The sequence below is a fragment of the Canis aureus genome, chromosome 6, assembly GCF_053574225.1.
Source record: "Canis aureus isolate CA01 chromosome 6, VMU_Caureus_v.1.0, whole genome shotgun sequence".
NCBI lineage: Eukaryota > Metazoa > Chordata > Mammalia > Carnivora > Canidae > Canis > Canis aureus.
Window position 1 is genome coordinate 28,351,061 of NC_135616.1, and position 21,447 is coordinate 28,372,507.

Here is a 21,447-nt window from a genome sequence, read left to right on the forward strand (position 1 = left end):
AAGCGCGTGGTGTGCCTCCAAGCTGAGTGCTGCAGACTTTCAGGCAAAGCACAGATGACAAGCCTGGGTTTGAGCCAGAGCCATACACTTAGGGGTTGGTGTAGGGGGGTCCCTTCAGATGAGTGAAGGAGGTAACTGTGTCCGAGATCCCACTATGGGAAGCAAGGAGAACTGGCCTTCTTCCCACACATGGCCTGGAGCAAAGTGAGTTCATACATGGGCGAGGATCAGGGAGGGCCTGCTCTTTATGTCTGCACCCCAGGAGCTGGATCAGCCCCCAAATAGCCCAGAGATGAGGCAAAGGTACAGGTTGCCTGTAGTAGATGTGTGGGCTAGACTCAGGGACTCTGTGCGTCTGAACAGAGAGACAGACAGATCCAAGAGGGCAGAGATGCATTTAGCCAGAAAGCATTTCTCTGGAGCCCCACCCTGGCCCTCCTTTGCACTGTCCTTCCCTCAGGACACATTGCTTCCAAGCGCTGCCTCTGGCCTTGCTGGTCAGGTCTGAGCGCCATCTGCTCCCACCCAGATGGAGGCGGTGGGGAGGGCCAGCTCTCCTTCTCAGATCTGCTGCACCCCCAGCTCCCTCTCCCTGTCTCTGTCTCTCTCTCTCTGTTTCTGTCTGTGTGTGTCTCTCTCTCACACACACATATACACCTACACATGGCCCTGCACTTGCAATTGTCTCCGAGGGCAGCTGGGTGCTCAGGGCTACCTTCCGGGGAGCCCAGAAACCCCAACCGCCTCTTCTTCCGGTGTCCCAGGGGAATCTGTGGGCAGAATGTGAGAAAATGCCACAGATGGCCCAGCCGTGCATCCAGGAAAGCAGCGAGGTCTCTGGGGGACACGGTCTCACTTAGTGTCCCACTCAATTGACTGCCCACAACCACACGTGTGCAGAACCCTTCCTCCCTGCAGATCTTTCCCACACTCCTCCTGCACACCCCGGCCAGAGCCCCTCAGAAAGACCCCCCTCCTCACACACTGGCAGAGAATGGCAGGAGTGCCCACCCAAGCAGTTGGACTCCTCTTTTCTGCTGTTTTTTACATGCATTTGGTAGAAACTCTGATCACAGATACACACAATCTGTCATTTAAGAAGTGGCCCACCCAAACCTGTCACAGCCCACATATGCTTGCATACGCTCAGCACATATGAGCACATACATGCACACATGTCTTTGCCTGTGGTTCACCGTCTGGACCTGCAGCATGCTCACAGCAGGGTGGTGTGTGTGCATCTGCATACACACACAACACCACACATGCATGTGCGCATGCACACACGCACACACGCACACACGCACTGTTCACACAGCAGCTGCAATGAAGGCTGCAGATGATTCTGGAGCTCTGCTAAGACCCAGAGCTTTAGGATGGGGGCAAGGGTGCTCCTCACATGAGATACCCTTGGTCTGAAAGAAAGGGTGGGGCTCACCTGGAAAGCAAATCCCAGGATGAACAAGTTTTGCAGCCTGGGCAGTACAGTGAGACAGCCCTATCTGCATCCTCCCTTCTCTTTCCAGAACCAGGGCAGAACACATAGCTCTCCTACACCCGACACATACAGACGAACCACAGGACACCAGTACACACACACACACGACACCAGTACACACACACACACACACACACACACACACACACACAAGAAACTCACAAGACAGAGCCTAATGCAAAACACAAGGGGACAACATGTAACCACACAGCATGCCTCTAAAGGACACACCACGTGTCAGAAGTGTAAGCCACACCATAGTCATTGACAGCCCTCTCTCCGCCACAGTCCCCAGAGCTGCCCACAAAGCTTCAGCCCTCACAGCCTTTTGGGACTGTAGGTACACCAGGGAGAGGGCAGGACGCGTGTGCCACATGCAGTGGTAACGCAAAACCAACCCAGCACGCATGGCTCAAGTCTGCATGTGGCAAAGTGGGCCTGCCCCTCGTCTGCTCATCCTTTCAGTGGTGAAAATTTAGTGAACTCATTCCCAGATCCTCAGGATTTTATTCCAAAGAAAAGAAAACCATAGGTTTCCCATCCTCTGATGAGCTCCCTGCAATTGCTCACCTTTTTCTGTGAGTGTGTGTGTGTGCTCTTAGTACAGCTGAACAGGGCCACTTTCTCTGCCAAGCCTCAGCCAAGGGCAGTCCCGTGGATGACAGGAGCCCTGCAGGCTGGGAGCAGGCTTGGGTGGACACCAGAGGACGTGGTGTGCAGACATCAGCCCTCGCTCTGAGCCTCAAAGTGAGGCAGCCTGTGTGCCAGCCTCCAGGTCAGACTGGCTGTAAACCTGCAACTCTCCTCCTGGTTCTCCTTTCCTTTCCCTGAGGCACCTCTTCTGCTCGCAGGCCTGGCCTTACCTACGTGAGACCTGGCCATGGCCAATGTGTTGGACTTGGGTGGCCCTTGGAAGGCCCGCCCCAAATTTCTCCACAACCTGCCTTTGGTCATGGTCAGAAGAGCAGAAATTTGGCTGGGATCGTGTGAGTTGACGCAGAAGGGATATTGCAGACGGCATTCTCAGCAAACACCTTCTGTTTATTTGTTGATTTCTAATGAGAATTTAGCCTTGGCCTTTATGGGGTTCCTAGGCCACACAGGTGTGAGTGAGAGGACTTCTGGCCTCTGTAGGGCTGAAAGGTGAGTTGAGGGGCCCACCGTGCCCCTTCCCTGCCTCCGAGCTGGACCCTGTCCCTCCTTTCTCCAAACCAGCTGGTTTTACTTCTACTAGACTTTTGTGGCTAAATTATGTCTATGGTTAGTTAAGCCTTATTACGGACTGGTGTGTGAGTGTGTGGGCCTACGCTTACAGGTATACCTCTGTGTGCATATGTGTGTGTATGTTTCTATGTGTATGTGTCTGTGAAATCCGTGCAGGTATTGGTATTAGCTATATTTTTGAGAGCATGTGTACTTGTGTATAAGTACAGGTATCACTCTGAATGTCCATATTTGAGTGTGTTCCGACATGTGTATTTAGTTGTGAGTGTGTCTATATGTGTGTGTAGATGTGTGTCTGTATGAGGGTGTGTCAGTTATCTCTGGCATGTCTGTATATGTGCATGAGTGTGTGTGTGTTCAGATCCATAGAGGACAGTGGAAAGCTTTAAGAAACCTTAACCTGGGGATGCCTGGGTGGCTCAGCGATTGAACATCTGCCTTTGGCTCAGGGTGTGATCCCAGGGTCTGGGATCGAGTCCCACATCGGGCTCCCTGTGAGGAGCCTGCTTCTCCCTCTGCCTATGTCTCTGCCTCTCTCTCTCTGTGTCTCTCATGAATAAATAAATAAAATAAAAAAGAAACATTAGCCTATAATGTCACATGGCTTCAGTTTCCCCATCTGTAAAAGGAAGGAGATGCAAGAGATGATCTTTATTTACATCTGTAAAGGGAGCTGCAATCATGGAAATGTGGTGGGCTTGAAAACATGACAAATTCAGGAGCCGATTCTGTCTCTGCGTTTCCCTAGCACGTAACCTGGGTCGAGTTACTGCCCTCAGAGCTTCCATTCCCTTGGCATTCAAAGGGGCACACTGACATCTCTGTCGCAGTTTTGTCACAAGGATTTGATGAGATAAAATAAGCGAGAGCCCTGTGTGTGTGTGTCATGTAGTAGGTGCTCGGTCAATACTCCCTCCCATCCATCCTTGAGCCCTGATGTCATCCTGTCGTCCTATTTCCAAGACAGCAGGACTGTCAGAGCTTCCTGTGGTCTGATGGGGGTGCTGGCACGTAGCACATGACAATGACCCCAGAGATTTCAACTTTTTCACCACATTTTTCCTCATCTCAGCTCATTCCATCCACATGATGACCCTAAGAGGTGGGATAAGCAGGTGTCATTGCAGTGATTTAAGAGAGGAGGAAGCTGAGACTCTGAGTGAGGCAGTAGAGCAGGGCAGAGATGCAGGTGTCCAACTCCTGGGTGCAGTGCATCTGTGGGGCACCAGCCACCTCTGTAGCCGGCAGTGTCCAGAGCACTAAACACCACCTGCTTCCAGGCCCCTGTGAGGATTGAGGCCTTTCTTGAACTGTCAGGCCCAAATTAGAGGAGCCTGCCCACTACTCCTAGGTGCATGCACACCATCTTCTGAATAGAGCCGTGGTATCAGCCCTTTGCACAGAAATTGCAAGTCTGACTTTGTGAAGGGTGGCTGGTCATTCCCAGAGCCAGCTCTGACCTGCCTGCGAGAAGCAGATTTCTCTTCCCACAGAAAGTTAATAGAGTGGACACCCAAAGCCAGATTCCTGAGCATTATCACCCACCTTACCTACAAGATTTGACTCTAAGTGATGTTTGCTGGTTTCCGAAATCAAGACCACTTTAGAGCAGCATGGCCTGGCTCCTAGGAGAGTTGGGGAGAAGATGGTCTCATGCTACTGAATGGAGTCTCAAGGAGATGTCTCAGAAGGGGGGGTACCCTCAGTTTCCATTTAGCTTTGGGCAGGTTTGTGGGGGAAGAGCCCCAAACTAATCATTTATTTTATTTAAGATTTTAATTTATTTATTCATGAGAGACACAAGAGAGAGAGGCAGAGACACAGGCAGAGGGAGAAGCAGGCTCCTTGCAGGTTGCTCAATGCAGGACTCGATCCCAGGATCCCAGGATCCCAGGATTATGCCTTGAGCCGAAGGCAGATGCTCAACTGCTGAGCCACCCAGGTGTCCCAACAAATCATTTCTTAAATTATGCTTGCCTTTTGGCCAAGTGCTGCCCAGCAGGCCAGGCCTCAGGAACTTGCCTCGCTGGTCTGCAGCCAGGCCTCTACCCCCTTTGGTTTGCCTCTGCCCCCTTCCCTGGCTTGCCAGCACTGGTTCTGAGCCTAAATTGCTCTGCGGTATCCTGGTAGGATTTGACCAGATTGTAACTTTCCTTCGTGATCCCTTTTCCATTTTTCTTTATAAAAAAGGTATCAACTATATCTGGTTACAATAGGAATAAAAAGTGGTAATATAAAAGAAAACACTTTACAGATTAAAATACTATATAAATGGAAGACATACTGTAATATAAATGAAATACATAATTTAGCATCCATAATACAGTACGTAATATGCATGGTTTGACTTTAAATTGCCCCAACACCTTAGTGCCTAGTACACAGGTGCAGTGTAACATACGACTTAATTTGGTATATGTGTTTTATAGCATGTACCATGATCCATAGGATTACATAATATCTTATGACATATCATATTGCTAGCACAGAGGAAAGTAGGATCAGAATTAGTTGACATTAGGCTATTTCGGCAATCGAAACACCAGCCCCAGATTTGTAATTTGAACCGCTAAAGCTGGGAGGGAGAAACTGAAAAAAAGGAAGGGGGAAGAAATCTCCAGGCACCAGCAATGGGGCTGGGGGTCCTCGGGAAGGCAGGAACTCCGGGGATGAGGAAGGGAGTAGCAGGGAGAGGGATCTCTCTGGAAGGGGTGGAAGAGTCACACTCGGCAGTGATTGTTCCCACTATTTATGAAGCCAGATGAGGAGCTATAGGGCTTGCGGTGGCCCCCGTGTCTGCTGATTAGCTGGAGATTATATTGATGATGTAATAAAAATTCACTTTGTCTATTAAGTTTCACCAGAACAATCAGGAGAGATTAGATAAAAATCAGAGGAAATGAATAACAGAAGGGAGGAGGAAAGCCATGAGCCTCACTCCCTGCCATGGACCCCGTCTGTCTCCCTTTTTCCTGCTTCCAATGGGGCATGAATGAAGATGCCTCCGCCGCAGCACCCGGGCAAAGCTAGCTAGAAATGTCCTCGAGCCGGGCTGCTGTCAGGGAGAGCCTCACGCTCAGACATGACACTGGTTTAAGTTTACGGACCATGTTTAATATTTGATTAGACCTTTGGCAAGGCAGCCTCCTGCTAGGGGATGAGCAGGGTGATCAACCCTTCAGCTGCTTGGGTCCCCGTGGCCCTGCAATTCTGCGTCCCTGGCGATGCAGCTTTAGGTCAGGCAGGCCCGTGCACCTACGAGTGGCCAGGGGTCTTCCAGCCTCACAGTGACTCCCTCTAGCCTGGCCTGTGCCCAGATCCCTCCCTTAGAGATATTTCTTATGGTTACAGCCCAGGCTCTAAAAGGTCCCTGTACGAGGCACATGTCACCAGAGATGGTAACACATTAATGTCCATTAGCCGCCAGGGACACATCTGCCCGGTTTGATTTGTCAGATCAACAGGGGGCAGGAGTTTGAAAGGATAGGAAAAGGAGGTCACTTGGGGTCGGGGGGGCCAATGTCCCAGGGAAGCAGGGAGGCCTGGGAGCACTGGGGCTTGGGGTATGTGGCCTGGGGTTAGCAGGGGTGGGGGAGAATGGAGGAGGCTCCCGCAGCACGCCAGGAGCAGCGTTGTGTGGTTACACAGCTCCATCACCAAGTCTGGTTCTATTCTCCCTCTGAAACTTCCCTGGGATCAGGAAGCTGCCGGGAGGTGAAAGGCCTATAAGGAGAGAGTTGGCCTCCCCTAAAAAGTCCTGTTTGGGGGCCCAAAGGTCACCTCATTATTCGTGCTTCTCTGGGCTGGGTTTCTCTCCCAGCAATGGAGAAGCACCCTAATCGCTTACCTGCAGTAAATGGGACGCCCAGGAGCCCTGGCAACCTTGCTCACACTGGGAGCAGTTCTTCCTGGGATCTACCAAGATGCCTGCAACTGAAAGATCATTGTCACCCCAGGAAATCCCTGGCTTCATCCCCACTGCCTGGCTGCCTCCAGTTGTCCCAGCGCTGGGGGTGAGCACAGAGGAAGGGTGGAAGGTGTGGGAAGATTTTAACCTCCGTAATCTCATAGTTTATCTCTGGGACATTCAGCTGAGTGAGCCTGGGGAGACAATCTGGATGCCTGCCTTGGTCACAGGGAATCTGGCCACAGGTTTAAATACTCCATGAGCAATTTCTCAGCCCAAGTGGGCTGCACTTGGGACAACTGAAGGACACTGCAGCCTGGACGCAGGTGAGGCCAGCCCTTGCAGGTCCCATGTGTGTCCCTAACTTCCTGAGACAGAACTGTAACCTCTTCATCTATTCCTGACCCCTACTACTTCTCCCTCAGCCAGACCAGTGGGGGGTCTCCATTTATTCAAAGTGAGAAAGTCCTTTGTCCACACCCTGAGAATGAGACCTCACTGCAGAGGGACAGAAACAAAATGTAATGACGAAATGAAACAAAGCAGCGGGGCCCAGCCTCCCTGCTCTGTCTTGGTCCTGTGCACCAGCCTTGGCTCCTGCCCCCTCACTGCCTGGGTGCCCAGGGCCAAGCTCCCCAGGGCAGGAGGCCTGTACCCCTGTCTGATTACGTCTTTCGGGGGAGATCCTTCATTCCCCATACGGAGCATATGCACTGCGTACTTTTATATTTGTGGGTTTGCTGCCCTCTGTCACATCCAGTTATTTGGCGGTAGTGAGGGTGGGTCCCCCGCATCCAAGGAGAGAGCTCGACTTCCAGACGCCCTGAGTTGCCTCCTGAGGGAGGCTTCTATCTGTCCCGTGGGACCCAGGGCTTCCTAGTGGGGTACATGGCCTGTCTCCCCCGCCAGATTGGGATGCCTTAAATAAATGCTCTCCACTTTGCAGAAGCCTCCTCTGCCTCATGGGGGGATGTGTAGGGGTGTCGCAGAGGCCAAATGCAGTTGGGTGACACCCCTGCTCTTGCCCCAGCTAGCTTCCCGGACCCTCTCCTCCCTGCTATGTGGCCCCTGCTGTGGGCCAGACTTTGAAGCATCAGCTCAGCTGAGATAGTTCAGAACATTCAGAGTTAATGAATGCTTCGCAGAGAAACTTGAGAAACTTGGGAGAAATAAACCGAGGCCTTAGTGACGGTGCGAGGGACATACAAGGGGTCTCACTCCAAAGGGACCAGGAGTGTAGTAGCTACCCCTTGGCTCCTTGAGTGTGGCCTGGGGCCCTGCTCCTGCATGCTCCCCTCCCCCTCTGCTGTCTGTCATTGCCACCCTGTCTGCCAAGTGCCCATTCATTGAAGCCTAAAGGCACACTCTTCCTGCGCTGAGACACTGCCTGTAATTTGTACTCCCCTCCTCTCTCTAGGGACGCACTCAGCTTCCCTGTCCTGGGCCTCACCCTTTCCTCCTCACTCCAGTGGATTTTCAAACTTGTTCAACACAATGACAACAGCATCAACCCTAAAATAAAATGGACTCTAAAATAAATGTAACAGTTTAGGGGGACTTGGATGGTTCAGTCATCCAACCTGTGATTTCGGCTCCGGTCTTGATCTCACGGGTTCGGAAATACAGCCCTGCCTTGGGCTCTGCGCTCAGCAGGGAGTATGCTTGAAAAGTCTCTCCCTCTGCCCCTCCACCCACTCTCTCTCTAAAATAAACAAATCTGTAAAAAAATAAAATAAATCTAACAGTTTACTTATTGAAATAATTAAGATGAGCGTAAAGAAGGTCTTATTTTTCAACAAAAAGATGTTTTAAAATTGGGAAAAAAAAATGAGGTGTGGCCATAAGCTAGTGCCTCTGTACTATTTTGTACCTCTCTCATTCTCATGGCCAAAGTGACTAAGGTCCCTGCCTTCATCGGCCCTGGGTGGCCTGTGTGCCAATCGACCTCTAGTTAATTGGTCGTCTACCCAGATCTGTTTTGTCAGGCACAGGGTTGGGTGTGCGTGCGTGTGTGTGTGTGTGTGTGTGTGTGTCCTGTGGGGGGCATTTGCAAGAGTTGAGGGATATAGCAATTTGGATTTGGACTCATTACACATCCTGAGTATGGGAAAGATTCTGGTGCCCAACATACGGAATTAAGAATAAAACCCATACTGAACTAATTATTCATTTTGGAAATGCAACAACTCTCATATTGCTAATGAAACTATGGTACTTTCTGGATTTTCTGATTCTCCTTTCTTGTTTTGTGTGGCTCTGTTTTGCTGCTCCCCTAGGCTCAGGCCCAGTGAGGGGCCTGGCCCAGGGTCCTGTGCTGCCCCCTGGAGCAGGGGGCTCCCATGTGTCAGAGGAGTGACCCATCGTCACCCTGAAAGTTGTATAAAGAGGGGCGAGGGAGAAGTCTGCTCTGTGGCTCCTGCAGGGTGATCTGACAGTGACAGGAGCAGTGCCTTCCTCGTCAGGGGCCCCTCGCTCCAGAGCAGGAAATTCTCCCTCTCACCGTCAGATGGCAGGCGACCGCTGGTGGAGAGGGGAGCATTTCTGCACGCACAGTAGGTAGGGGAAGGGTCTAAGGGAGAGGCCTGGCTTCTGGGCTCTTGGCTGTTTTGCTAGAATTCCTTAGATCCAGGTCTGGGGCCCGGAGGGGAGGTGGCACTGTGGATAGAGGTCGACCTTGGCCCCAGGACCCATCCTCCCGACGTGCCCTCTGTGGCTGTGCCTAGTCTGGGCTGCTTTGGGAGCAAGTCCGGCATCTGGGAGCTGTCCGGGGCAGGGGGGTAAGTCTGGGGGCCGCACCTCTGCTAGGAAGCCTCGGCCATTAGCACTGAGGAGGCAGCACAGAGACTGGACGAGGCCCTTGGTCAGAGGGCTGGGTGTAAGCACCTGGGCGGAACTCTGAGTGTGTCTGCAGCCAGGGAAGGGGAGGCAGATCAGAGAAGGAGAGATGTGGCCTGTTGGCTGAGGCCCAAATGCTCTTTTCCATTCCAGCCATGGGCACCACTTCCTTACCCTCCTTTACAGTCATGCCGTCTCCCCTGCACTTTCAAGGTCCATCTCCTATTGTCTGTCACCAACCAACCCTGGGACCCAGTCTCTAAGGCAGGCTCCCTTCCAGCCACCTCCGCAGGCTCTGGGTACAGAGAGGAGGAATGATCCAAAGGCTTCTTGGGCTTCCCCTGCTAGCCCTGTTCCCTTTCTCCATCTCCAAGGAGCCCCCAGCCACTGAGATTCTCTCCTTCCCACTCCTCCCTTCCAGATACTGCCCCGGGCTGCCAAGGAGGTTCAGGATCATCCTGAGCTGGGGCTCTGGCAGGCAAGGGAGTGAGGGGTCAGGGGCATGCCTGAAGGGAATTCCGAGACCTTCCCTTTTGCTCCTACTCCTTGTGACAGGAGGTGAGCCGCAGTGAGCCACGGCTTTCTGAGACCCAGAATATTCCTGACCCCACCAGACTCTGAGCCCCTGGCTCTGCTGGTCCCCAGAACTCAATCATGATGACATGACTGATTTGACTGAGTGCCTTTCTTCTTGGGACCTCTAAGTTGCAGAGTGCACACACTGGCATCTCCCGGAGCCAATATCCCACCACGTAACTGGGGATGTTACTTCAGGTTCATGACACCCCCTTGGAGATGGCCCCCTTCACACAGAGGGGCAAGGATGCTCTCTGTACCTCATCCGGTGAGACAAAGCCAAGCCAAGTATTGATTTGACAGAAAGATATGGATATGTTGGGTGGATAATGGTTAGGGGATCCTATTTCTTTCTTTTCCTGTTCAGAGAACACCTCTCCTCTGCCTCACCCCACTGGAAAGCAGAGACCGGATGAGGGAGAGTGTTCTCATCGGTCACCCAGGGACGCCTCCATCCTCCCTGGGCTCCTTCCAGGAGTTCAAGACCATGAAGCCTCTGGGAATGAGGCCCCCCTCTCCCACCATGGCAAGCACTACCAACATCTTCACCTCTTCGTATATTCTTAGAACCAGTCAATATGATTAATTTTACATGGGTATAATTTCCTGCTGTTGCCGCGGAGCCCTCCCAGCCTCACCCATCAGCAGCGACATGATACAGTTTCTGGTTATATTGGTCAACCAAGATATTGATATTATTAATAATGGATATCTATATGCTGACCTTTGTCCACACAACTGAATCACTCTGGGCTGGCTGTCACATTTCTTTAAGAGCTATTGATAAGCCCATTACTGGAAGGGCAGGTACAGTCTTAGGTGTGTGCTTTTCACTCACCTTCAAGCATCTCCTGTGAGAATCTATCCTTGTTACATGAGTTGCTGTGGGTAGGGCAGCATGTGCAAGACAAAGTCCACACGCATGTGCTCGTGTGTTGAGTGTAGGCACATGTGCATGGACATGTGTATGTGAGTATGCATGTGAGTGTGTGTATGAACGTGTATGTGTGTGTGAGTCTGTCTTGAGCACTGGCCCTTTTAGAGCTGATCAAATAGTCAATTAGAGCATTATAGGGAGGTAGCAGAATCAGAGAGTTCCTACAAATACACTGTGATGTAGTGTTTGATCTTTGGATGCCTCTTGTCTCCTAGGACTTGCGCAGGAGGCTTGGCTTTATAAGGATATTATTAGGTTGATGCCTCGTTCTCTCAATGTACCTGCCAGGCAAGAGGCAATACTCACTGGAAGCAATCTGGCCAGAACCACAGGCTTGACTTTGGGGGCATGCTGCTTCCAGCCTCAGTCTTTTTATCTGTGTGGTGGCAGCAATGGATTGGGCTCCACTTTCTTAAGGGCAAAGGGAGGAGTTTGACTCAGCTCGGCTTCTCAACCTTCTACATTGAAACTCCTGATTAGAGGAATGCTTGACACACTTGGTGATTTATTGCATGCTGGGGGGTGTGGCCCGTTACCTATTAGAAGGGTTCTGTGGTAGAATGCACGCTTTGGGTGCTCATGTGTGTCATGACAGGCACACGGATCTCATTGCTATGTCTCTCTGTGATTGCTGTTCTTCCTACCTGCAAGGACAGTAGTGTCAGAGACAGTGCCTCTATCAAGTCAGGCTACAGTGATCTCTTCCTGTTTGGACCCAGACACGCTCACTTGTCAGGGGAGCCCCTCACTTGCCCCTGTAAAGGGAAGCCGGCTAGCTAGAAAAATCTTTTGGATCCTCAGACATAGTGTATGAATAAACCAGACATGGATTAATTAGGTGTGACTGCATCATTAAATTAGAATAATGAACAAACAGCCACGTATGGCATTCAAATTTGCCTAGAACGACTCCAAGGGTTGCTTTCAAGTAAGTCACCTGTCAGTTTGTAGGTTCTGGGGACTCTGGAGAGTGAGGTTCCCGTCCTATCTTGAGAAGTGAATTCTTTAGGCACCACCTACCCCAGGCAAGGACAATCCTTCAACCGGCACCAGACTCCACAACCGAATCCAAACAATGGCTTGGTTCGATACAGCATCATCTATGCACGCTTCAGCTGTGAGCATTTCTCAGAGTGAAATACGACAGGAGCACAGGTGCTCAAGAGACAGGAGGGAGAAGTTAAGAGGTGTGAGCAGCGGATGTGAAATGCATCGATCCTATAATATTTATGTGGATGGTGCACATTGTCGCTTGTGCACGCGCGTACACACACACATACACACACACACACACACAGAGCTTTTGCGTTTCTGTGAATTCTTTTTTCTTCTATTGACACTCCCCTACTTTGGCCAGAGGGACTTGGAAGTGAACCTAGTATCAGTTGTATAATTTTAGAAATAGCTACAGAATGTCAGTCCCCTGCCCTCTGCGGATGACACCCCTCAAAATCCCTGTCCTAGGACAGGCAGGCTGTACAGCAGGAACCATTTATCCTTAACAAAGAGGAAGAAGCCAACAGCTAAGAGGGAAGAAAATGGGAAAGAAATTCACTTGTCTCACTGGAGAGCCGGGGGATAGCCTAATGCACGGGGGGCTTTGTTAGTAAGATCTGTTAAGTATCTAGAAACCTTTGATCTGGAGCCGCTTTTAACAAAGGTGATAATTAATTAAAGCAGAGTGTATTGCAATAAAGTAACATTGCGGTCAGTTTATGCGCTGTCCAGAGCCGGCCTTCGGAAGTCTCTGTCAATTAAACTCTTGTTGGAGCCCAGCTCATTATCAATTTTTTTTCCCCGAGCTTTGATCAATATTTTTGGCTGTTCTATCCTCACAGAACCAGAACTACGTCTGTCTCCATGAGGGCACCCATTTATTTACATCTTGCAGATGGCCACGTAGGATTTGTTCCTGAGCTGAGCTGCTGGGAATCGCTCTGTTTGAGAGCGTCGGTCAGCTCATGCTGGAGGGGAGATACAAGGGAGGATAAGAGAAACCAAACATGGAGCAAGTAGAAGGGGAGAAGGCCTGTGAGCATGTGGTTCCCCAAAACATCCCCTTCTACTTCCAAAGGGACTTGGGAAGGAGGATAGTGACTGGGGCTGCCCACTGGCTTCCTAGTTGGTTCCTATGCACAAGGTTGAGGCTCAGGCTCTACACTCATCCAGGGGCCACTGGGACCAGGAGAAAAGGAGACAAGGAAGCCCTTAGGGCAAGCACAATAATTCTGGAAATTCCTCATCATTTCTACCCTTATCATTGTCTCTCCGTCCTGGCATTTCTAACCGCATCCTACGTTGCCAAGTGGAACACGGATTTTTTTCCCTTACAGCCTCACTTTGTGATTCTTGAGGGTGTTTTAATGGCAAGGAAGAGAAGGAAAAGGGGGAGATGAAGGCTGAAGATAATAGGGTTACAACTAAATTGGGGGCTCTATTCCCCTGCCATAGGCTATTTGTCTAGGATTAGATGCTTTTTGTGAATTTAAAAAAGCAAAGATAGAGAGTCTGTAAATTTAAAAGGGCAAAAGTAGAGGGGATGAATGTGCTTCTCTTGCTGTGGAGAGACCAAAATGAGGGCATCCTGGTTCCTGCCACCAGTTCCTTGCATGGGGGGAAAATGCAGCTCTCTGCTTGGTGGAGCTAGCTTGACTTGGTCAAGTCCTGTGTGTGTGTGTGTGTGTGTGTGTGTGTGTGTAAACACTACAAGAGGAAAATAGGGCTGGGGTGCCAAGGGGCAGCGGGTGAGGTAGGAAATGCAGTGGATGGAGAGAATTATCTCTGCAGAGAGCCGGGTTCTATGGCTGGCCACTCAGCTTCCAGATAGAAGGTCATTTCTAAAATGACTCAAAAGGTGAGCAGAAGCAAGCAAGCATCTGAAGGGTGATGATGATGAGTGGGGGGAGATTGAACCCTCTTTTAAACCTGGATTTTGGGTGGATATCGGGCAGCTCCAAAAGAGCACTCCTCCACCCTGGAACTTCTATCATTGACAAATCCAAGCTGTGAGTTCTGAGGTGGAGCACGGACATAATCACAAGGACAGCGGCGTCCTCCCCACATTCTCTCCTTTTCTCCATCAACCATCTCCCTGATCATGCATACCGCCTCACAAGATGAAACTACCCCTAACATCATTCCATCATCATTCCATTTGCATTTATCATCTCTTCCCTGGACTCACAAACACACATATACGTACACCCATATAAACGGAAGTTCACACACACATGCTCACACCAACACCCACACAGGCTGCGGCATCTTTTCTCTCCCAACCCTCCAGGACCTGCAGACACACACAGATTTTCACACCCTCTAGCGCTTCTTTCTGCATGTCACATGGGATTTCCCTTCCAAGTTCAGAAACGCTGCGTTTCAGCTACTGTCAACCAGCACTTCCAGCTTCCGGCAGGCATTTGGGTCCTACAACTTTCAGTTTCCCTTTTACTCTGCCTATGATTTTGGGCCTCATTTTCTGTACATTTCCCTCTCCTCTGCAGCGTACATACTCCAAGTCCCCTTCAAAGAGATCTTTCCTGGGTCCATTTGGAAACAGACCACCTCCTGATGATGTGTGACCTGTGTAGTGTTTCCCCCAAAACCGTCTGAGGCAAGTGAGACCAGCTCTTTTCTCAGATAAGGACGTGGTGTCTTGGCTATCTTCTTAGGCATCATTTGGAAGCCCCTCTCCCATCCTGGTATATAAATTATAATAATGAGGATGATCATGCTAATGATCGTGAGAGTGATGGCCATGCTCAAGTCCCTGGAGTGTGTGGCGCCATTGCTGGGCATCAAGAGTGCCCCTGGAAACCAGCTCTTTGAAAAGTATTCTGACAACTTCACAATATGCCTGCATTATGGGGCGCATATCTATGGCAAACATTTTTGTAATTGTGTTCCTTTGGGGTTTTTTCCTAAGCTGTGACTTTATTCAAGAAAAGCCTTTCTTTTTGTTTTATTTTGTTTTGCGTTTGAGAAGCCACAAACATCCAGCCAACTGAAGCAGGTGGAGAGAGTGAAAATATGCCAAGGGGGTTCTTTCAACCCAATCTAGAATTCCCATTAAAGCTGAGGGGGAAAAGAGTGTTAACATCTCCCTGTTGAATTGCAGTGAAATCTAGGCCAGCCCTGGTTCCCATATGTGTGGGATGCGCTTAGTCATGCTTGCACATGGATGCATATACGTGCACATGTGCATATTAATTTATCTATGTGTTGATTCGGAGGGAGTCTCTTTAAAAGATAAATGAAATTACGTACAAGCAGCAAATAACCACCATTCTCTTCAATAAATCAATCATTTCCTAATAATTTTTTGTTGTTGTTGCTCCTAAATAGAATACTTAGAAACATCTGGGATTCGGAGGTTTTTTAAATGGGGGATGCTGCTTTAGTTTACATTGGTTTTGCAACAATTACTATTGCTTATTTTCTTCAGTGAAACTTGTTTTTTTAAATGTTATTCTTACCTCATTTTTCATATCTCTTTTCTCACAAGGCAAATCTTTCTTTTTAAAAACTGTAGGTGTGTGCCCTGGCTTTCTACCAGTGTCTTTCCCTGGACAGCCTGAATTTTTATTTTTCAAAGTAATTTTTAAAAAAAGTTCATCTTAATTGAACTGATGCCCATGCTGATAATTCTAGCTTCACTGTCTCTTAGACTCATTTGAAAACAGAAATCAGATAGAGCCTCACTGGCTTCAATTCACCTATCTAAGGAAAAAAAACAAAAAACAAAAAACAAACAAGGAGCCCTCTTGGCTAAAGTCAAGCGGTGGAAACTCGAGGTTCTGAGAATTGCTACATCTTAAATGAAAATGTGAGACACAATTTCATGAAGATGGTCAAGAAACACCAAAACAACCATAACACTTGCCACTTCCCTTTCTCCCAGCTGCACCCCAAATTAAGGGGCTTCAGGCACTTCTTACTCAGGTACCATTGAAATGAGAGGTTGTGTATCTGGTGATGAGTATATTTTAAAATTATATACTCTTCGGAGCTCAACCCACAGAAGGTTATATTACTCTGTCTCCACCCTCCCTGTGGATATAGTGTGGAAGTATAAAGGGTGAAGTCCCTGCAGCTGTGGCTTCTGGGTTGGGAGCACCTTGGGGCTGCCAGGAGACTAGATTTTCCTCCATGCAGTGGGGAAAAAAATCTCAATGCAGAGTGGTTACCCAGGCACAGATCTGTTCAGACTGGTTAACACGAAGGACTGTGATATGGGCTTGGCTGTTTAGATTAAAATGCATCGCAGGCTCCGGGAACAAGCACACATCAGTAGTAAAGGCTGTTTAAACCTTTGGGGACAGCCCTATGTTTAGATTACATTAATTCATAAATATTATACTAAATACCACTTAAATTGGACTTAAATGACTTCAAAGATAATGCATTATAATATGGCTATCCAGAGAGCACTAGTCTTTATGTCTTCCAGTAACTCAGTCTTTGCTGCCTCCTATCCTGCTAGACAAGACCAAAGTTATGAATGGATTGCTGGCTTGTTCATGTGTGATCCACCGACTGTGTATGTGTGTGTGTGTGTTAGCAGGCATGGGTATGCGTGTGTATGTATTTTCAGTCACTGCTTCTGTTTGTTCTCCAGGAAATAAAAAGAAGAAAAGAGAAATAAATGTAAAGTGAGAGAAGGAAAGGATTAGACTAGTGGGTGACCTCTTTCTTTCCCCAAGGGAGAAAAATTCTATAAGAAGGGGCAAAATTGGTCCTCAGCTCACTTCTGCTGCTACCCAGGGAGTTTGCCTCTCTCCTCTTTAATCAATAGTACAATGTCTTTCTCTTTGGAGCCTGGAAAAAACAATCTTTCTCAAAGTGCTTCTAATGGGGGGAGAAAAGAAGACTCTGAGTTAGGCGGGAGAGTTTGCATTAAACTGGGTTTTCTTCTTTGGGTGTTATTTCTTTGAATTGTAATTCTGGGCTTTTCTTCTTCTTTTCTCTCTCTGCCTAGCACCCAGATCTCCCTCACCCTCGCCCAAGTGAATTGGGGGTGAATTTACCTTTACAGTAATTACCCCAGTCCACAACTGCTATTTGCTGCCTCCCCGGCCCAACAGCCTTTCTCTGCTACGGCTGGGTTTGCTCCACAACACCCACCCACTCCCTCCTCCACAGACTCCCAATTTGACTGGAGTAATTGCCTTTTAAGGTTCACTCTACGCATGGCAGGTATTCCATTAACCCTTAGAACTCCTTCCTCCTTTAGTTACCTGAAATGGCAGGTGGCCAACAAATGGATACCCACCTGAAATCTCATGCATTTAATTTATTTTTTACTTATTTTTCTCTTCTCCTCTTTCTCTCTTTTTTCTTTCTTCCTTCCTTTCTTCTTCTTCCTTTTTTTTTTTTTTTTTTTTTGCCAACAACATGCATTTGCCATCCACACTGGAGGCCAGTATCCTGTCACGTCTCTCAATTTTATCCCAGTACGATCATTAGAAGTTAGAAATTCAAGAAGGGGAAAGAAAGAGCCACAAACATGCCCTGAAACCAGGCTTAACAAAGGCATGTTTCTATCCCTAGCTTCATGTTGTCAATTTAGAGTTGGGGAAAATCTAGATGCCAAATGCAATCCTCATTCTTCAAGCTTCATCATGCTTTTTGACTTAACAGTAATTAATCACCAATGGCAAGCGAGTAATTTTTTAAGGTGGCCGGAGGCTTATTTTATTAGGATTAGCTAATAAATCAGGCTGTATCTCTGAAGGAGGAGTTCAAACTCTTCTAGGACTGAGTAAACCAGACCTCAGAGACTGTCTCATTTATTCAGCTCTCCTGGAGCTTCCAGGCACTGTTAGAGATATTGTGGCCCAACCTTGCCTATAAAAATCCAAGGGATAGAGAGAGGCAGGAAGTTTCATAGGGAAAAATATATATGCTCAGGCTCTGAAGGATGAGCTGCGACAACGAGACACCCAGCATGCCGGAGCCAACAGGCCTGCCTGCCACTGACTGAGCTAGTTTAGGGGAAGAATTATTTAGAAAATGAAGTTTTGGTTGTCCTAGGAATCCTGGCTGGATATGTGTATGTATATATATGATACATATGAAATAACTATAATATAACCTTTTCTAGTTTCTAGATGAAAATGATGATAATTCTACTTCTTTGCTATAATACAAGGGAGTTCAAATAACATTAAAAAAAAAAAACACACAGTGATGATACCCGCAAGGGATCGTGAGAAGAAACCAAGGAATATTGTTAAAGTTTATCTTCATTTGAAATAAAGAAGTAAATAAAGTGCTCCAAACCCGGACCTCTTAAGAAGCTCAGCTATCCACAACTGTCTTTTGCTTCTGGTGGGTTCTGTTTTTGTTTTTTTTTTTTAACTTTAAAATATTAAATCACCACAAGAACTGATCATTAAGATGGGCAAAAGATTTCCCTATTTATGCTTTAAAATTTTTCATTATTACTATTTTTAAATCTGGGGACATATGAGAATGACAAAGGTTTGATACAAACCTTGATTAGCTTCTAGGGAGCTTGATTGGAAAGGGAAAAACTACAAAGATATGGTTGACTTGAGAGGGAGGGGGGGAAAAAAAGGAAAGAAATGTTATTTCAAAGACTGCCTCCCGATTTCACCTTTCCAGTCTCTCTTCTGATCAGACAGACATTTTCTCCATATTGGATAAAGGTTGGTTTGTCTCTCCATTACAGCCCCCACCCTCACCCCACCCCAACAAACCCGGTATATTTCCATTCTGCTGTGTTTTTGTGCTACTCAACATGCCATTAACTTTAAGATTTACTCCTCAGCAGGCAAGCTGGAAGATGCTAAAGCCAATAAAAACTGCTCTCTGGGACTCCAACTATGAAGAGTTTGGAGCTCTGCTTAGTATTCGGATGAAGGGAGGGCTGGAGGAGGGAGGGAGGTTGTGATAGTGAAAACCACTGCTGCTTAGAGAGCCAGACAGCTCTGCGCTCTGCACCTAATGTGCCGGAGGATCAGCTCTGTTCATAGCCCATTTGTGGCCAAGGATGAGGCTGCTCTCTCTGTGTGGGTGTGTGTGCGTGTGCGTGTGTGTGTTTTCATCTTTAAAACCACCAGCTCTAACACAGCATCTTCAGTGGCTCTCCACACTACTGTTTATTAAAAACGGAACGTCCATACACATCCCTTACAACTTCCTTAGCCCGGTGCTCCTTCCCTGCCTGACGATCAATCTCTCTCAGAAAGCATTTAACTTGCCCACACAGCTCCAGCCCGGATTAATCCCCACTGCACATCCTATACATTACTGTTAGGAAGCGGAGCACTGGGCTAATTTCGTCACCCACCAGCCACCCACACACGTTCTACAACTGAACACGTTTGGGGATCTGCCTTAAAGATAATAAAACAAGGAGAAAACAGGCAGGCTGCAGACAATTCTCATGACCACTTTCCTAAAAAGTTGCTGGGTTTTAATTCTTTGATTATTCTGTCTCCCCCTCCCCCAAGCACTCACTAGCAATGATTGCTTCAAGGGAGAGCAATAATGTACTACAAGCCTCTCTGCATGGTGAGTTTGGGATAATTTAGGCTACACCCTTCAAAATGCATATCTTGCACACACAGATTTCCCCCCCCTCCCAACCCCCCAGAGCTCCGCTTTCCTGAGAAGGGGATCATTCCGGCTTCCCCGACCCCCCACTCCACCCAGGGGATGGCTGGTTCCTTGCTAAATCTTGTCTTAGGTTTTGTCCCTCCTTCCTTCAAACATCAAACACCCCCTCCCCCACCACTCACACCACAACCGGATTACTGAGGCACATAGCTCGACAGGGAGAGTTTACTGTTAAATTGATAGCAAAATAAAAAAAAATATATCTCTCTGAATTTGTCACCTCTCTTCTTTTTAGACGGCTGCGCTCCCCGCTCCTCTGGCCCGGAGCGGGGAAGGAGGAGACCATCTCCTCTGAATATTTTCAGCACCAAGGCGATGGACAGCACCCTCGGTCCCCGGCCCGCCGAGCGCCCGCCCGCCCGCCAGTCTGCTCAGCGTCCCGGGCTTGGCCGGTGCAGCTGTCCCCGTCCCAATCTTCCAAGTCGCTGCACCCAAAACCCCAAGCCCCGTTTCCCCTCGATCCCCTCTCTCTCTCTCTCTCTCTCTCTCTCTCTCTCTCCATATTCTGCTTCCGCTGCTCTCCCCACCACACCGCTTCTATCAGCTCCTCGCCCCAAACCCAGCCTTGCCCCAGCCAGCAGCTCCCCACGCACCCCAGTCCTGGGCTCGGCTGCCCGAGCGCCTCCCTCCTCGGCGTCCGCCCGAGGCTCCCTCTCGCGCCGTCTCCCGCTCGCCCGTCTCCCGCTCGCCCGTCCGGCCCGCCCGCTCCTTCTCCCCGGCAAAGTTGAGAGGGGAAGGTGCACTCACCTTTGTGCATGCCTGTGAACCTGTCCTTCAGAACCGTGAGCTCGTAGATCTTGCCGAACTCCTCGAAGAGGGGCTTGAGGTCCTTCTCATCCAGGTTGCGGGGGATCTGCCCAATGAACAGCTTGATGGCATCGTGGTCCTTCATGGGAATGGTCGACGGGTTCCCCGGGCTGTGGCTTAATCCGTTCATGTGCCCGGCGCTGCCCGGGCTGCCGCCGAGCCCGTTGGTACTGAGGCTCGCGTTGTCAGCCTGTCCGTTTGCTAACGTGGCCATCTTTATATACATAGAGAAAATCTTCTTTCCTTTTATTCTTTCTCGCTCGCACTCTCTCGCTCTTCTCCCTCGCAAGCTCGCTCGCGCTCACACACGCACACGCATACACACACTCGGGTTCTCTCCCCCTCGGTTTCTCTACACCTCGCTCTCCTCTCGCTCTCTGCTCTCTCTCTTTCTCCTCTTCCCTCGCTCGCTCGCGCTCGCGCTCTCTCTCCTCTCCCCGCTCTCTCTCTCCCTCCCTCTCTCCTCTCTCTCTCCCTCTCTCTCTTTCTCCCTCTCTCTTTTCCGATCTGGTTTCTTGCTTTCTTTTCTTTTCTTTGTTTTCCTTTTCTTTTCTCTCTCTCTCTTCTTTTTTCTTTCTTTCTTTCTTTTTTTCTTTTGCTTTTCTTTCTTTCTGTCTTTTTTTTTTTTTTTTTTTTTCCTCTCTCTCTCTTTTTTACATTGAACAGACAGGATCTCTGTCCTTTCCGTTTAAACAGGCTGGACCGGTTCAAGTTCCCAGGCAGACCAGGGGTGGGGGCGGCGAGTGAGCGCGCGCGGAGGAGGGGGGGGCGCGGGGCCCGGAGAGGGCGCGCCGCGGGGGGGGGCTTCCGCGCGGCGGCGGGCGGCGGCCGGGAGCAGGACGGCGTGGGGCGGCGCCGGCCCCGCCGCGCCTCCCCCGTCGGCGGCCCCGGCGAGCGGCGGTGGTACAGTCCGAGACAGCCCCCGGCTATAAATAGCGCCAGGCGCATGGCTCTTCGGGAGGCGCTGAGATTCCGGGCCCGGCGGCCGCGGGGAGCGGGTGCCCGTTAGGAACGGGGCTG

At 49.3% G+C, this 21,447-nt stretch overlaps 1 protein-coding gene across 50 annotated transcripts in view; it reads right to left on the minus strand.

Moving 5' to 3' along the window:
• The window catches only part of CELF4 (CUGBP Elav-like family member 4), a 298,230-nt gene extending 277,165 nt beyond the window's left edge, over nucleotides 1–21,065 (minus strand). For 12 of the 50 annotated variants that reach the window (XM_077900540.1, XM_077900573.1, XM_077900570.1 and 9 more), the window contains exon 1: nucleotides 20,368–21,052. In XM_077900540.1, coding sequence (XP_077756666.1) covers nucleotides 20,368–20,653 — 286 coding nt within the window. In that variant the 5' untranslated portion in view covers nucleotides 20,654–21,052. Of the gene's footprint in view, nucleotides 1–20,367 lie in introns of all 50 variants that reach the window. The other 38 variants (XM_077900572.1, XM_077900571.1, XM_077900555.1 and 35 more) reach the window with 14 other exon arrangements.
• Nucleotides 21,066–21,447: the final 382 nt, after the last annotated feature.